Source organism: Tasmannia lanceolata, unplaced genomic scaffold, assembly GCF_043159265.1.
Source record: "Tasmannia lanceolata isolate RefF3 unplaced genomic scaffold, GAP_Taslan_0.1 ptg000021l, whole genome shotgun sequence".
Classification (NCBI taxonomy): Eukaryota; Viridiplantae; Streptophyta; class Magnoliopsida; order Canellales; family Winteraceae; genus Tasmannia; species Tasmannia lanceolata.
The window spans coordinates 12,090,028-12,103,169 of NW_027518698.1; the positions used below are offsets into that span (position 1 = coordinate 12,090,028).

At 37.9% G+C, this 13,142-nt stretch overlaps 1 protein-coding gene across 1 annotated transcript; it reads left to right on the top strand.

Moving 5' to 3' along the window:
- The first annotated feature begins 10,415 nt into the window (after positions 1-10,415).
- Positions 10,416-12,746, top strand: LOC143855468 (uncharacterized). The gene is made up of 2 exons (XM_077365584.1): positions 10,416-12,008; positions 12,219-12,746. The coding sequence occupies exons 1-2, from the start codon at positions 10,416-10,418 to the stop codon at positions 12,744-12,746; spliced, it is 2,121 nt and encodes a 706-aa protein (XP_077221699.1).
- The last annotated feature ends 396 nt before the right edge of the window (positions 12,747-13,142 follow it).

The following is a 13,142-nucleotide window of genomic DNA, read 5'->3' on the forward strand; positions in this document are numbered from 1 at the left end:
ATAACGCTGTAATCAAGTATTTATTGAATTGGAAACTTCAAATACATTGATGACTTTAGACGTGCCTCAACGGGCTTTACATCAGACTTAACAGAAGACTGGACATTGACTCGATATGAAGACTGACAAACACTATACATTCTGAATTATTGATGACACGACTTGAATTACCAACTTTGACACAAGAGTTGGTATAAACTTTACAAAAGACAAACTCTGAAAACTGGACACTTCTTCATGAGCAAGAGAGTGGCACTGAAAGTTCCTGGGCGATACACCATCCTCCATGATAAAGGTATCTACTGAGTTCGATCTCGAAGTAGGAATCTTGGAAAGGGTAACCTTACAAGGCCAGGGTTAAGTGGGACAATAAAAGGCTATGTTGGCAATATAGGGGAAGCAATAAACTGCCTTGATCAAATGTGTTTGAAAGTGGTTAGTCTTTTGGAAGGGTAATCATTTGCTGAACTCGGACTTTTGAATTGGAAGTACACACACTAGATCAATAGTCATGGGATAAAAAAAAATTCTGAACAAACTGAGATAAAAGCCATCTTGAGCATATCCATTGATATTTTGAGTTGGAATGCCAAAAGGAGACTGTCTATGAAGGTCATAAAAAAGATAGACAGTGATAATATGACCTACACCGACAGGGTCTCAAAGAATCCTCAATCCACTCATTTGGGTCTTCTTTAGATATGGTAAATCACCTGATAATCATGGCAAATAAGATGAGAATAAGGTCAACTTTAAATATGGGGTCACAAAGAATAGGATTAACAATAAAGAAATGGACTTGACAATAAATCATGTACTCCAAGGATACAGGTAACATCAGACTTTTTTCATTGATGATTTCGACATGATCCAAGAGTAAATAAGCTAGATAGTAAACGATCATGGATCAAATTGGTAATCAATGGCTCAGATGATAAATCATGGTCATAAAAATGACAAAGTAGGGTCAAGGACTAGATCTAAAATCTGCATGATGGATGGATATATTTGATCAACCTAGACAAGAAGTTCATACTAAGAAGTAGGTCTTGGTCTAATAATCAAGAAATACAAAGATTGAATTTATCATCAATGAAACAAGATATAGACCATGGCCATAAGAGTGTCAAAATAGAATCCACTGACCAGGTTCAAATCTGAAAGATGAACTGATATCAAGGATAAACTTAGACAAGGAGGCCTCACAAGATGAGTAGGTCCAAGTCTAATCAAATATAGGATCGAATTTACCATCAATGGATCAAAAGATAAACCATAGCCACAAGGGCGGCAAGTAAAGAGCCACATGGTAGGTCTAAATCTGAAAAATGGATTGATATAATTGATTTGAATTAGATAAGGAAACCTCATTAAATATGAAGGCCCTAAACTGGTAATCAATATAGATAGGTATATATATACACATATACACCCTAACCTGGGCACCAGCCCTAAATATAATTCCGCAGAGTCAAGAAACTTGACTCCAGACAGACATGTGAGTGTACTAGGACCGCGTTGTAGTCACATAAAGTGAACTACAATAATCTATAGACAGGACAAGACTCCTAAATCTAGGCTCCACATGTGTAAGCAACACATGTTCGTCCCTATGGCTCTGTTCACTTGCGTTCCCGAGAAATGGCGAGAAAGGAAGACCCAGTTTATTTTCTCGGGAAACAACATTTCTCGCTGTTCGCTTGTTTTTCTTGGGAAAATTGTTTAACAGACGTGTAAAAAACAAATACGTGGAAATCCATATTTTCTCGCCAAATCTTGACTTATTTTCCCACATATTAGATAGGAAAATGATTTTCCTTTTCTCACTGGAAAATATATCGCGTGTCTCCTTCTTCGACAAGAACCCTAGCCGCACCTTCCTCCACGACGTGTTTCACACGGGCGAGATCTAAGGCACCTTCAAAATTCCGGCGAAGCACATCCAAGGCTCCATTAACTCTCGGTAAGTGTATTGCTCTTTTCTTTTCTTTTTCTCTACAACCTTCTCTCACCAATCTACAACCTCTTTTTGCCATTTTTTCCACCTGAAATCTGGTTTTATACAAACCCTTTTCACCGATCTACAACCTCTTTTTGCCATTGTTTCTTCAACCCCTCATTTTTGGAGCTTTTTTGGGTTATTAAGGTTCTGATTTGGGTTCTTTTCCCTGAAAATCTGCAAACCCTTCTATCTCTCACTATTTTGGGTTTTTTTTGGGTTATTTGGGTTCTGATTTTTTATGGATCTGATTTTTTTTGTGTTCTTATTTTTTGTGGGTTCTAATTTAGGGTTTCTTGTTTTAGCTTATCTTGTATAGATGTTCATCTTCTAATTTTTTCAAGTAGGGTTTCTTCAGGTTTGTGTGTTCTATTCATCTGCTCATATTTTGATGGTCTATTAATTTTGTGCAAATAGGGTTTGACAATTTTTTGCAGACAGTAGATGTTTTAAATTTTTTTGACATTGATATGTTGAGGCAATCTCCACTCTGTCAGCACATTGTTTGGATGATCATTTGACTGGGTCCTTAGTTTCTCATTTCTTCACACTTTCAGGGACGTTTAACTAAAACCAGCTAACTGATTTTCAACTGAGGAACACTTGCCACTGAATGAACTCTTCATCATTATTCATCCTCTGTTTTAGCATTCCAGACTCCAGATCATTATTATCTGATAACATTGTTTCATGGTCTTTATAAAATAAATTTGAAAGATTATTTGGTTTTCTTGCGGCACATACATTGGCTTTTCCTTTCCCAAGTGTAACTTCAGCTCTTCTACAGGTAAAGCAGAAGGTGTTCTCTTTGAGGATGATGGTGATGGCTATGAATTCATTCATGGGGGTTACCTCTTGACCTATTATGTGGCTGAGCTTCAATCATCAGTTGTTACAGTAAAAGTTCTCAAAACTGAAGGATCATGGAAGAGGCCAAAACGTGGTCTCCATGTACATTTATTACTGGGTGGAGGTGCCAAGGTATATCTTTTCAGTAAAGTCCAATAAATGTGGAAATGTTAGCCTGTTTAAGCTAATAAATTGCTCTGAATTAGGAGGTTCTCCTTTTTATGCCTTTCTGTTTCTAAACTCTGGCTTACCTTGAAGCTTGAAGCATCGGTTAGAATGCCTTCAGAACCTGAGTTGTCTAGCTTAGTCGCCACCAGTGAAAATCAGCACAGAACATTTGTAGGTAATAATATTCTTTGCCTTCAACACCCCCATTTTTATGTATCAGCTACTTATTTGTGACACATACCTATTAATTTACTGAATATTTGATCCCTTTTTAATTATTTTGATTAAATATGCTTTTCTAGCGGAGGTATATGCAGCAATATAATGAAGTGGAGCTTTCTGCTCTTGGAATGGGTACTTTCCAGCTATCTGTCTCCTTTACTCCCCTCACCTGCACATTTATGGTTTTCGCGTAGTTAATCTTTTATTTTCTTGAACCAATTTATTGAATTTTCTTGGACCAATTTATATAAGTTAGTTGCATCTATACAACTGGCTTTTGTTTACCTCCTAATTCTCATCTACTTGTTTTTCCTTGTGTAGTTAGTTGATACTTCCAGTCACACACACATATATCAAATGGGTGTTATCAAAATCTTATGGTTTTGTACTTTCAAGGGCCTTGATTGTTTGAGCTGTTTTTAATCGATGCATTTTTTTCTTCTAATGAGTCATTTATATGGTCAGTTTTTCTTGGCCCTTTCTTGTCTGGTGGAAGAGGTACAAAAAATTTATTTTGGTAGAAATATTATAACTTATGTTTAATTTCTGTTGGTGGATCATACTATGTACATGTTGTTTATGTGGTAGCATTTAATGCAAAAAAAAAAATCTTCTGCAAAATATGTTTAATATGGGTTTCTGCATATTTTCCCTTGCTTTCTGGGCAAGTGAACAACGAGAAAATAACTTTCCTGCATATTTTCCCTCGCTTTCTGCGCAACTGAACAGCGAGAAAGCAAGAGAAAATCACAGTTTCTTTTCCTTTCCTTTCCATTTTGCCACGTCAGATTCCTTTCCTTTCTTTTCCTTTCCTTTCCTGAGAAAACAAGTGAACAGAGCCTATATGAATGTAATACATATATAAACACATGCAGATCCTAATTGGGTTTTACTAAATCAACAAATATATCCATGTACATAATATATGTAAAACGAAAGTAGAGCTCCGGACTCAATATATCGGGCACTATGCATATGATCCATACTTTAAGTGTATAACACAAGTACACCGAGTGTTAATATAGTATGCTTCATTGCTCACCGGCTGCTGTAAACACAAGTACACCGAGTGTTTACGACTGCAGCACTGGCGCATAGCTTGGAAATAGATACAACAGCACCATCAGGGTAATGACATCCCATGTGGCACGCAATGTATCTATCCCGTGGAGCAAATAAAATCAATGAAAGAAAAATAAAAAATAAAATAAAGAATACGATAATGCATGCAGTGCAGTGTGTGAATCCCTCGTTTTAAACACCTATTTGGTGCCCCTGGATTCTAAGCGAAAGAATTCCCATTTATAATGATTTTCACCCAAATTTCTCAAAAATAATAAAAATGGCATTTTTATTAGAGTTAGGCAATGTTCTAAGAACTCCCCAGCAGAGTCGCCAGCCTGTGGACCTCGATCTGAAGGAGAGGTGCGAGGAAACGAGTTCCCCCGTCGATCCTTTCGGTTCATCCACGTGAAGGAGAGCTCTATCAAGGATCTCTCGAAACAAACAAAACTCAGAGTCGCCATCCATGGTATACGGCCATGGATCCTAAAAAAATATGCTCTGTATACCATGGATAACCAGAAATGAATGGGTTCGTGCCTGATTACGAATGGAGAAGGTCTGAAGAGCACCCCCAATTTGTCCGAGTGCAAGCACTTGGTCTCTTATGCCACTTATTATTAACTCCAAAGAATTTTGGATAAAATCATATGAAATGGGAACAAATATCCCCAAGTGAACGTCTACCTAATCATGCATGGCTCGGGGATGAAATAATAAGCACACATAAAGTAAGATAAAAGATGTGTCACCTAATGACAACTAGGTTGTGAGTGACATGCCTAACTGGTGTCTAAGTTCTAGTGGACATACACATGCAAGCTACAGCTAAAGGTATAAGTCTGTACAGGAAAGGAAATCTAAAATTAACAATTAATCATAAATAGTAAATGAAATAAGGAATAAACAAAATGCCAGGCAAATAACAGAATAATGAAATAAAAACCTACGGCGTGCACATAGCGCCTATCTACAATGAGGCAAATACATAGCGCCTAATATAAAATCCTAACACATCTCATCTAGAAAGCAGTAAATGACAGATAGCAATTGCAGTAATAAAAACCTATGGCGTGCACATAGCGCCTATCTACAATGGGGCGAATACATAGCGCCTAATATAAAATCCTAACACATCTCATCTAGAAAGTAGTAAATGACAGATAGCCATTGCAATAATAAAACCCTATGGCGTGCACATAGTGCCTATCTACAATGGGCGAATACATAACGCCTAATATAAAATCCTAACACATCTCATCTAGAAAGCAGTAAATGACAGATAAAAAATACAATAATACCGTAAAGTGTTACAGCTAAGAAGAGAAACCTGCGTAGTGACCAAACGTCAGTAGATGATAGTAAAGAAATAATAATCAATAACCTAATAACGACAGAGAATTGCAGCTAAGCATGTAGAGCTACAACTAAGCAAGTAGGTAAATAAGGAAATGAACACGCTATCATGATCCTATGCGAAAATCAACATCAATATGTAAACACAAGCCCTAAAGTACTATCAACAAAACCTAAGAATAATACTTCGGCCCGAGTCTTTAGATGATCTGATATTCATCCAAAGAAGCCTACGTATCCCCGCCTCTACGAGAATCAAGGCAACGTAGTTCTTCGCACCTATTCTAAACTATGATGCCTAAGACACCTAGACCTCTATCTTAGACTCGATCTAAAAGACCGGACTAATTCTTAAAGCTTCCTGTGCGATTATTTAAATTCCAATGGATTGTAGATTTTAGGACACCCTATATGCCCTAACTAAATGCAGGTTAGCCCTAAGCTAATGCCGGTGGTTCCTACAACCTATATGTAACTAGGCTGTGTTTCTTAAGAAAAACAAAGGGGGGACTAACGCATCCTATTCTAGTCATCAGTCGGCGATGTGGATCGCCAACTGCCCGGACGGAGGCGCTCCTATAACTTTAGGACAAACCCCTAACTCTAAAACAAACACAAACAAGCACATAACAAATCAAAGGCAAACTCCTAACTCTAAAACTCGCTATCTAGGACAAACTCCTAACTCTAGAGGAAGATCTTTTGAAAATAAGGTTTTTGAAAAAAGGTTTAAAATACTATTTACAAGGTTTGGCTGGACTAGGGATATGGATCCCAAGCTGCACTACGTACCTCGTGAAAGACGATCAAGCCAACGTAGTTGGAAACACATGCTGAGACAAAGACACTAAACAAGCAAACAAGTGTGATTCACAAACTAGTAAACAAGCGTGCTCACAAATAGGTACACCAGTGTGGTCACAAACAAGTAAACTAGCATGATCACAAACAAATGAAACACTAATCAGATAAAATATGTTTAAAGGAGGTGACATCCCTAAAACAAATGAGATGAAACCTTTCTTCAAAAGAAGAAGGCAAGCAAGATAATAAGACTGAAAGAGCCCTATACTATGATAGAGGGTTGTCTAAAATTTTAGAGAATCTTCTAAAAGGAAAGAAAATAGAGAGGAACGCTATATAGACTAGGCTAATATCCTAAAGATGGGCTTGGGATGACTCCTTCATCGCCCTTGCAATGAACAAGGACAAATTCTAAAGGTTTCTAAAGACTATGCAAGTCTATAGAGAGAAGAGAAGAAAGAAAGGAGCACTACCACGACTAGGTAAGTCTCTCTAAAGATGGGCTTGGGCTAACGCCTTCATCGCCAGGCGAACAAAACTAACCCCTATAGTCTAAATACCATAGAATACACAGTTTGAGTGCTAAAGTGACAGCAAATATCAAGCCTAAGATACGAATCCACCCTGTATCACTTCAGTAAAAGGAGCATTTGCTCCAAAAGAATCAATCCATTAAATCCCTACCAAAAGAATTATAAGTCTCAATAGCAAGCAGCTGAAGAACTGATTATACTCATAACATATAAGGTAACCATGACATGTAGGGAATACACAATAATAACGCCAATACTAAAAATAACAGTACAAGCATCAGTCACCTAAGACAAAAATGTTATCACTATCTTACTCAATTAATATTATAAGCTAAACTTATCTTTAAAAAAAAATCACAATTTTATATATTGCAGGCATGGGTTATGAGTTTTATAAAAGAGATGTTAAAAAAGGAAGGACTCAATTCAAATGCAAATAATAGAACAGGGCTTTATTTAGAGGGTAATAATGCTCACATCATTGTGTTTTAATAACATCACTATTCACATTATCACATATTCATACAGTTCCATCACAACCATTACTTTGCACCCAAAGCTTAAAATTATGCCTGTCTTTGATCACTAATTTTGAAACAAACGGGCTAAATGAAGATAGGATTATGACACAAAATCGAACAACATTGAACCTTCACTTGTGAGCAATGTCTGATCAGTTCAGAGAAACTGAGCTTATGTTAAACACTTTAGGATGGGATATTTGAATAGCTCAATAATATTTTACTTGTAACAACCATTTAACTCCATACAGCACTCTGGGATCAAGAAAAATCTGAATAAATTTATTCTGATTCAATCTCATGGATGATTTACCAAAACCTTTATGAAAATTTAAACTCTTAACACCCTTCTCTTTTAATTTTCTAAATAAAGACAGAGAAAGAAAATCCAAGATGAAAAGAAGATAAGAAACATAAATTTACAAGAGGGTGAAAGGTCCCACATCCAAGCATTCAAATACATGACAAAATAAAAAGAAACACAGAAATCAACATTCAGAATAGAGCAAAACATTGGGATATAAATAGAAATTGATACTTCTGAGCTGTAAAGATAAAGAAAATGGAATGGATTCCAACAGAAATCAGCAAGGTTATAAATAAAAGCATTTATCATCAGCATGCTATTTTACTTAAAATCTTCTTGAAATTATATTACTCATGTCTTTCAATTTTTAAGAAAAAAAAATGATTCAAAATGAACACAGAATTGAAAACCTCTGTAATAGAATCCAATCTAAAATCTCAATCTCAAAGTTGAATATCATTTTTTTTTAAATGTAACCAAAGTATATAAATCTCAAACCAGTTATTAGAATGCCAGAGGATATTACCCGAGTAATAATCAGTGGCACAAATGATCAAGAAGGCTCTGTATAAAGCTGAGAATACTCATATCTGAACCATTCTTGCTTAAATCCGAAATTTGTCAGTTGATTTCAAAGCAAAATCTGCAGCTTCTACCGAGAATCTCTTAGCTGCAAGCTTCAATCGAAATATTCAGGCTTATCAAAGGAAGGATTTTGATTTTTTATAGCCGGAGCACGGCCGGAGAGTAATCGGAGAAGAAGAAACTAAAGATTTTAGGGTTTCTATAGCTATAATAGGGTTTAAAGAAATCTAAACATTCAATCAACGAAAGAAGTTAAGAAATGATGAGATCAGAATGAATTAGTTGGCCGGAGCTCTGATGATGTAGCCGGAGAAGGAAGAGGGAATGTTGCCGGAATCTGAGAAGCTTGCCGGGGGAAGCTAACATATTCTCTTCTCTTCTACTCTCTACTTCTTTAAATGTAATGAAAGTGGGTTTGGTAGCTTGGATCTGTGATTTGAGGGTTTGGATTGAGAAAAAGAAGACGAAGATGATCGGATTTCCATCGGATCTAATAGGGAAGATGATCGGAGAAAATTTTTTTGCTGGAAATTGGTCGGACCTTCTGCAAGGTGATCGGAGAAGAAGAAGATGGGAGTTAGGGTTTGACAAGATTTTTCTCTTTCTCTTTCTCTCTCTTTCTCAGATCTGTTTTTGACAAAAATGAAAACCCTCCTCCGTAAAAATGGGTTTTTCCCGATCTTTATAGAATAAAGAAGGGAGAGATATTGGCACCCCATTTGATAAGGCGCGCGGAAATTTGATAAATGCACCGACCATCGTGTCCTATTTGATTTCAGATTTACACCTCTCGGGATCTTTCACCCCCCTATCTGCTTACACTGCGCTCACTGTCCCGGCTTGTTTGATAGGCAAACGCACTCGGATTTTGACGAAATTTTATGGGGACCTAGCTGGGACCCTAACCTACCTTGGGGCTAAATTTGGGGTCCTAAAGCATTGGTTTGATAGGGTTTTACTCAATCACAAAGGTTTTAGGGTATGGTCAAAATGGGGTGTCTACAACTATCATCACATGGCCATTCAATACTACAATGATTTTAATTACCTCATCAAGACTAGAACCCAGATAGAGGATGCACTCGCCAAAGAGGTTGAGAACGTAAATACTGCCCAGCCAGCAAGGATGACAAACTTTAGTGAAGGTCGCTTAGAGAGGAAGGAACCAAGACATTTCGATCATTTGCCATATTATCTTTCAGTAGCATTAAAGAAATTGTTAAGGGATAAGAAGATCAAATTACCTGACATTAAGGCTCTACCCAATTCATTGCCAAGATACTGGAGAGATGATCAATTTTGTGACTATCACCGCAGGACTGGCCATATCACAGATAGATGTTTAGCCCTGAAACACCAGATATAGAACATGATCGACAAAGGGGAACTTATAATTGAACTGCCGAATGTAACTACGAACCCCTTGCCGACACATGCAGCTCCTCCATCAAATTTTTATGCAATCTTCACAGAGGAAGTCGCTTTAGATCATTCCCATATCTGTGCTGTCATTTCTGAAAAACCGTATGTTCTGAGATGGGAAGAAGGAGATGAAGAGATCAGAAATAAGAAACCTTATGTACTGTCTGCTCGAGATGAAGGATTAACAGAATCCTCTGAGTGTTCCTATGTCCTCAAATATGAAGAAGAGGTGGAAAAGAAGGTCCCTTATGTTTTGAGGCTAGAGGACGAAGATTTATTACTTTTGAATGACCAATGTGATGAGCTCCACCATGTTACACGTGGGGGACGTGTCTTTAAACCGGTAGAGCTAAGAGTTGAAAATCCTACCAAAGTTAAAAGAGCTGCAGAAAATCAGAGACAGAAACAGAATGTTGAAGAAGAAGAAGATAACTTGCTGAAGCAGTTGAAAAAGACACAAGCTAATGTTTCCATTTGGGGTTTATTAATGGCGTCACCAAAACACAGACAAGTTGTGCTTCGTGAGTTAAATGCATCCCAAGTGTCAGTTGAGAATCACTCTAGATGAGTTGGTCAGTTTAGTGGCCATGGCAAGAGCTTCCAGAGATTTATCCTTCACTGATGATGACTTGCTTCCAGAGGGCCAGAATCATACAAAACCCGTTCGTATTACCATTCTTTGTAACAAAAAGAAAGTGCCAGAAGTTTTGGTAGATAATGGGTCAGCTCTGAATGTGTGTCCTTTGAGCACTGCCAACCCCTTAGGGTTTAGACCAGATGATTTTATCCCATCAGAACAGGGGATATTGGCATATGATGGAACATGGAGAGATGTCATCGGGACAATAGCCGCAGAAATTAAAATTGGAGGTGAGATTTTCGAAGTAGAGTTCCAGGTTTTGGACATTAAAACCTCTTTCTTTCTTCGCCTTGGTCGACCATGGCTTCATAAAGTTGGAGTTATTCCTTCCACACTTCACCAGAAACTGAAATTCATTCGAAACAACCGGGTGATCACAGTCAGGGGAGATCCAGAACCAGAAATTGGACAGATATCTCAGGAGCTAGTTACTGAAAACACAAGAGATGTTAGTCTGACAGGGTTTTCATTGGAGATTTCAACTATCATCATGGAAGAAGTTATGAGTGAAGACATTCTGTTTTTGTCTAGCACAAATGTTCAAGTGGTTAAGATGAGGCTCCGGTATGGTTATGTCCCAGGGGCCGGTCTGGGAAGAAATCTACAAGGCCCAACTGAGTGGCTAGAGATGAAAGCAGTTGATGGATTGTTTGGGTTGGGATACAAGCCAACTCGCAAGGAGGTGCAGGAAATGAAAGCCTACATGTTGAAGTGGGCCGAATGCCACCGCTGGGGCTTAGAATTTCCAATGGGATCGTACATCTTGGTTATGAATTGCCGATTCAGAAAAGAGGGAGCTGATTGCCCGTATTACGGTTTCCCTGAGCCATGGTATGATGAAACTGGAACAAAACTGCCGAGTCTCGAAATCTTCTTCGCCGACGTGTTGCCAGAGGACTTTTTTACTGATCAATTTACAGAGACAGAGGAACCAGACACAGATTGGGTTGAGAATCTTGAGCCACAGCTCATGGACTCTCTATTTCAGATTGAGTCACCAGTCATCGCAATGATTGAAGGAAAAACATACTTTGAAAACCCAAGAGACCGCATTACACCAGCTGAGGGACCACTTGATGACTGGACCTCACAGGATGTTCCCCAGGTAGTCCTCCAGTACAGTCAGGTTTCCCCAAAAGAGTCAATCGTTTCAAAACGTGTGTCAGTTTCTGAGTTTGACCCAAACTATGTCATTTCTAACTTTTCTTTTGATGCAGGTACTATAGAGGTCAAGTCGGTGTTCGGAGTCAATGACGAGTTTTCTCTACGTGATGCAGAGTCTGGCGAGATGTTATCTGATGAGTTTGACTTTTCATCTATACGTAGTCATATTGAGTCTGTCGATGTCAATGTTTTCATCGAGTCTATAAATAGCAGTAGTGAGTCTATTGATGTTTCCAATGATGTTGTAAGCAATTCTGCTTCGAAGTCCATTGTAACACCTGATGTGGATGAGTTATCTGAAGTAATAATTGATTCTACTAATGAAATAAAGGACTCTTTCGTGTACATTCCTGTCTTTACTTCCATTTCTGATTCTGTTTCTAAACCAAATCAAAAAATTAATAACGACAATCAAAACTCCCCCTCAGATGAGGATGCCGACGAAACTCCTTTTGAAATCAAACATATGATCCAACAGGAGGAGAGTCGTTGAGCTAAACCACTTGAAGAGAAAATTGAAACTGTAAATATTGGTGATGAATCCTTAATTCGGGAGATACGGATTGGCAAAACTTTATCTCCTAAGGAGTGTGAGGAAATCTTGGTTAAAGAGTTTAGGGAAGTTTTTGCATGGTCTTACGATGACATGCCAGGATTGAGTGAGGATATTGTACAGCACAGATTACCTCTAATCCCTGGAGTTAAGCCTAAGAAGCAAAAACTTTGCAAACTCAAGACAAAATGGGAGTTGAAAGTCTATGAGGAAGTAAAAAAACTTTTGGAAGTAAAGTTCATCCCAGTGGTGGAATATCCCGAATGGCTTGCAAACATTGTACCGGGGCCTAAAAAGGATGGTAAGGTCAGGATGTGCGTCGATTTCATAGACTTAAACAAAGTGAATCCAAAAGACGACTTTCATCTTCCGAACATTGATATCTTGGTAGACAATACTGCTGGTCATGCTCTGTTATCCTTCATGGATGGGTTTTCAGGTTACAATCAAATCAAGATGGCACCTGAAGATATGATGAAGACAACATTTATAACTCAATGGGGCACATATTGTTACAGAGTTATGCCGTTTGGCCTTAAGAATGCTGGTGCTACTTATTAGAGGGCTGCAACAACTCTTCTTCATGACTTGATTCATAAAGAGGTCGAAGTCTATGTAGATGATATGATTGTTAAAGAAAAGACTCGACCAGAGCATACAGTTGCCTTGAGAAAGTTCTTCGAGCGAATCAAAAAGTACCAGCTCCGCCTGAATCAGAGTAAGTGTGTATTTGGAGTCACATCAGGAAAACTCTTAGGATTCATGGTTAGTGAAAGAGAAATTGAAGTAGATCCTCAAATGATCAAAGCAATCTAAGAGATGGAGCCACCAAAAACAGAAAAGCAAATTTGAGATTTTCTTGGAAAAGTACAGTATTTGAGGAGGTTCATATCTCATTTGACTATGACATGTGACCTATCTTTAAGCTTTTGAAGAAGAATTCTCCAAAAAAATGGA